We start from the raw sequence: 5000 nt of genomic DNA, 5'->3' as shown, positions 1-5000 counted from the left end.
ATAGGGAAGCAACCCAGGTTGGATACAAGCTTTACCTCCCCCATCCCTACATCTCCCCCATCCCTCCCTCTCCCCATCCCTACATCTCCCCCATCCCTCCATCCCTCTCCCTCATCTCTCCATCTCCCCCATCCCTCTATCCCTCCCTCTCCTCCATCCCTCCCTGTCCCCCATCCCTCCATCCCTCCCTCTCCTCCATCCCTCCATCCCTCCCTCTCTCTTATCCCTCACTCTCCCCCATCCCTCCATCCCTCTCCCTCATCTCTCCATCTCCCCCATCCCTCTATCCCTCCCTCTCCTCCATCCCTCCCTGTCCCCCATCCCTCCATCCCTCCCTCTCTCTTATCCCTCACTCTCCCCCATCCCCCCATCTCTCCCTCTCCCCCATCCCTCCATCCCTCCCTCTCCCCCACCCCATAATAGTTACCATGACGCCGGTGAGCAGACAGACCACTTTGCCACAGCTGGTCTTGGGTGACACGTCCCCGTAACCAACGGTGAGGAAGGTGATGGCGATGAGCCAGAGAGCGGTGTCCATGCGGCCCGTCATCTCCTGGGTCTGCCTACAGGGGGCGTCAGAGAGACAAGCTCAGAACACAGATTGTATGCATTAAATGGCATACAAGGCTATAGATGTTATGTTGTATTATACCATGAGATCACTGTCACACAGAGCTAGAGCAGGGGAGGCCAGTGGAGGTAGAAATCGGAGGACGGGCTCATTGTAATGCATGAAATGGAATGAGGAATGGCATCAAACACACATGCCATTCCGTTCAATGAGCACGTCCTCCGATGTCTACCTCCACCAGCTGGCAATCTGGGATTGGTACACACATTTTGTTTTACTTAATTATATATAGCCATTGATTCTTGAAGAACATGACTTATAGATGCCTCATGAGCTTAGTCCAACTGTCTTACCCGTCAGAACCCATTGTCTATTCCATTGTCTGTAAACAATGTAATTGTAAACAAACACTGTATTGCTTCAAAACATGGATGGTCAGTCCTTCGTCTATGAATTTGAGAATAGTTACATTTCCCCAGCCCCTAACCCTAACCCTAACCCTAACCCTCCCCTAACCCTAACCCTCCCCTAACCCTAACCCTAACCCTAACCCTCCCCTAACCCTAACCCTCCCCTAACCCTAACCCTAACCCTAACCCTAACCCTCCCCTAACCCTAACCCTAACCCTAACCCTCCCCTAACCCTAACCCTCCCCTAACCCTAACCCTAACCCTAACCCTCCCCTAACCCTAACCCTAACCCTAACCCTAACCCTCCCCTAACCCTAACCCTCCCGTAACCCTAACCCTCCCCTAACCCTAACCCTAACCCTCCCCTAACCCTAACCCTCCCCTAACCCTAACCCTCCCCTAACCCTAACCCTAACCCTCCCCTAACCCTAACCCTCCCCTAACCCTAACCCTCCCCTAACCCTAACCCTAACCCTCCCCTAACCCTAACCCTCCCCTAACCCTAACCCTCCCCTAACCCTAACCCTAACCCTCCCCTAACCCTAACCCTAACCCTCCCCTAACCCTAACCCTCCCCTAACCCTAACCCTAACCCTCCCCTAACCCTAACCCTAACCCTCCCCTAACCCTAACCCTCCCCTAACCCTAACCCTAACCCTCCCCTAACCCTAACCCTAACCCTCCCCTAACCCTAACCCTCCCGTAACCCTAACCCTCCCCTAACCCTAACCCTCCCCTAACCCTAACCCTAACCCTCCCCTAACCCTAACCCTCCCGTAACCCTAACCCTCCCCTAACCCTAACCCTAACCCTCCCCTAACCCTAACCCTCCCGTAACCCTAACCCTCCCCTAACCCTAACCCTAACCCTCCCCTAACCCTCGCCTAACCCTAACCCTAACCCTCCCCTAACCCTAACCCTAACCCTCCCCAGCCCCTAACCCTAACCCTAACCCTCCCCAGCCCCTAACCCTAACCCTAACCCTAACCCTCCCCAGCCCCTAACCCTAGCCCTAACCCTAACCCTCCCCAGCCCCTAACCCTAACCCTAACCCTCCCCAGCCCCTAACCCTAGCCCTAACCCTAACCCTCCCCAGCCCCTAACCCTGACCTTAACCCTAACCCTCCCCAGCCCCTAACCCTAACCCTCCCCAGCCCCTAACCCTAACCCTCCCCAGCCCCTAACCCTAACCCTAACCCTAACCCTCCCCAGCCCCTAACCCTAGCCCTAACCCTAACCCTCCCCAGCCCCTAACCCTAACCCTAACCCTCCCCAGCCCCTAACCCTAGCCCTAACCCTAACCCTCCCCAGCCCCTAACCCTAACCCTAACCCTAACCCTCCCCAGCCCCTAACCCTGACCTTAACCCTAACCCTCCCCAGCCCCTAACCCTAACCCTCCCCAGCCCCTAACCCTAACCCTAACCCTAACCCTCCCCAGCCCCTAACCCTCCCCAGCCCCTAACCCTAACCCTCCCCTAACCCTAACCCTAACCCCAACCCTCCCCAGCCCCTAACCCTAACCCTAACCCTCCCCAGCCCCTTCCCTCAGTGGCAGAGAAGACCGGATTACCCCTTTAATGTGCAGACTTTGGCAAACTCAGACTGAAAGCCATAGTTTTGTTGGCAGTCAGAATTGTTTTAGAATACCATTGCTATAATCAAACCAAAAATTCAGCGCCTGCACACACACGTTCAACAACAGCAGACAAACTCAGCCACACCGTGCACACACACACTGGCTAGGTATTCTGTCAGAACAGAAAATTATTATCACTCAATCTGTTATTAGAAAACTATTATCACTCAATCTGTTATTAGACATCTTTTCCGAAACAGGCAAGTCAAATTGACCATCAGATTTGAGGTAGAGTGGTCGACTGCGAATCTGTTTCTAATAAATGGTGTGTGTGTGTGTGTGTGTGTGTGTGTGTGTGTGTGTGTGTGTGTGTGTGTGTGTGGGTGGGGGGGGTGGGGGGGGGGGGGTAGACCTGGCATGCACATGTCTGTATGTAGCAAAAAGGAGTGTAAGCCAAACTGGTGCGTGATAGTGTGTGTGTGTGTGTGTGTGTGTGTGTGTGTGTGTGTGTGTGTGTGTGTGTGTGTGTGTGTGTGTGGTGTGTTTGTGAGTGTGTGTGTGTGTGTGTGTGTGTGTGTGTGTGTGTTGTGTTTGTGTCTCCATCTGTATGCATGTGTGTGTGTGTGTGTACATGTGTGTGTCTGTGTCTCCGTCTGTATGCATGCATGCATGCATGTGTGTGTGTATGTGTGTGTGTGTGTGTGTGTGTGTCTGTGTGTGTGTGTCTCCATCTGTATCCGTGTGTACGTGTGTGTGTGTGTCTCTCTCTCCCCTACCTCTCACAGAGCGTGAGCATCCAGGAGGCGCAGAGCCAGAAGAAGAGGATGAAGACCAGCAGCGTCCGGGCCGGGTACTTGTTCATCAGCACCTTGAGCACGAAGCGGAAGGTAAAGTTGATGTTGTTCAATGAGCCGATGCTCCTGTAGGAGGCGCTGAGGAGCACCTTGCTGTGCAGCAGGATGGCCCTGTGGACCAGGTAGATGCGCAGGAACATCAGCGCCGACAGCAGCAGCTCCGTGTCCAACAGCGCCTCCCCGTGGCGGGAGGACACGCACAGCGGCGCCGACGAGTTGTTGACCTCCGACCCGAGGGAGGCCGAACCCTCCCGGGGGGTCGCGATAGGGAGGGGGGTGGAGGTGGCGGGCGTGCCCACCTCCCAGTAGGTGCCCACGGGGTGGATGGCACACACCAGCAGTTCCAGGGAGATGCCCAGCAGCCGGTGGGTCGTCATGGCGATGCGCCAGTCTACCTGGTTGTGGTCGATGATGAAGAGCTGAAGAAGGGGAGAGGGAGGAGGGGGAGAGAGGAGGGGAGAGAGGAGAGGGGGAGAGAGGAGAGGGGGAGAGGGAGGAGGGGAGAGAGGAGAGGGGGAGTGGGAGGAGGGAGGAGGGAGGAGGGAGAAGGAGGAGGGGAGAGAGGAGAGGGGGAGAGAAGAGAGGGGGAGAGGGAGTAGGGGAGAGAGGAGAGGGGGGAGAAGGAGGAGGGGAGAGAGGAGAGGGGGAGAGAAGAGAGATGGATGGAGGAGAAAGTGGGAGTGAGAGAGAGAGAGAGAGAGAGAGAGAGAGAGAGAGAGAGAGAGAGAGAGAGAGAGAGAGAGAGAGAAAGGGAGAAAGGGAGACAGAAAGAGAATCAGAGAGAGCGAGGGGAAAGGAGAAGTGTCAACAGAGGATTGGTCATCTGATCCTTCTGAGGAAGTTCTGATGATGTATTAAAGTATTAAAGGTGTGACGGGGGACGACTAAGGGACGGGGACCGGATGATTCATCTGGTTCTGTTTGAGAAGAAGGAGCTCCCGGGTAAACATGGACCCACCCCAGCAGACACTGTACCCGCCTGCCTGTCTGAGGGTGAGATAAGCCCTCTCTGACTCACAACTCCATGGAAATAATACACCAGACCCACCAGATCTGTGACTCCATATGATCGGCAAACATTATGATCATAAATCTACCCCTGTCAATCAGCAATCTCAATACGATCAGGAAACTCAATGATTGTAAACTCAACTCTGTCTACAAGGCTTAAGCAAATGCAATACTATCTACTAACTCAATACTATCTACTAACTCAATACCATGGAAGACCTCACAGATATCACTTTATACCTGTGAAGATAAGACTGACCCATGCCTGCTTTCATGCGCATTTCATCCACATGAGAGACCCAGGTTCAAACCCTAACTCGGTCACATTAAGCACACTGAGCTAAAGTCTGAAAGGTCTCAGGCGAAGCTAACCCATGCGATCAGGGTTGACCAGCTGACCGGGCCCCCTCCCTCTCTGGCCAGAGAGAGACACAGACAAAGACACAGACAGAGAGACAGACAGAGGAACACAGTGTCTGTGCACAGTGGTCTTAGCAACAGAGCTACTTAGAGCACATAGGCTAACACTGTGCTTGGATCATGTGGTACATGTCCTACTGTGAACTTTGACCTGTA

The 5000-nt window shown here is 54.2% G+C and overlaps 1 protein-coding gene across 1 annotated transcript in view; it reads right to left on the bottom strand.

Moving 5' to 3' along the window:
• kcnn4 (potassium intermediate/small conductance calcium-activated channel, subfamily N, member 4) overlaps positions 1-5000 on the bottom strand; it is a gene marked incomplete at its 5' end in the record, with an annotated part of 28245 nt that overhangs the window by 13204 nt on the left and 10041 nt on the right. Inside the window, 2 exons of the mRNA XM_083678540.1 lie at positions 428-563; positions 3336-3832. Of these exons, the coding sequence (XP_083534666.1) occupies positions 428-563; positions 3336-3832 (633 nt within the window). The remainder of the gene's footprint in view (positions 1-427; positions 564-3335; positions 3833-5000) is intronic.

The sequence above is a fragment of the Argentina silus genome, assembly GCF_951799395.1.
Source record: "Argentina silus genome assembly, chromosome: 10".
Taxonomy (NCBI): Eukaryota; Metazoa; Chordata; class Actinopteri; order Argentiniformes; family Argentinidae; genus Argentina; species Argentina silus.
This window is presented reverse-complemented; position numbering and strand designations above follow the sequence as displayed.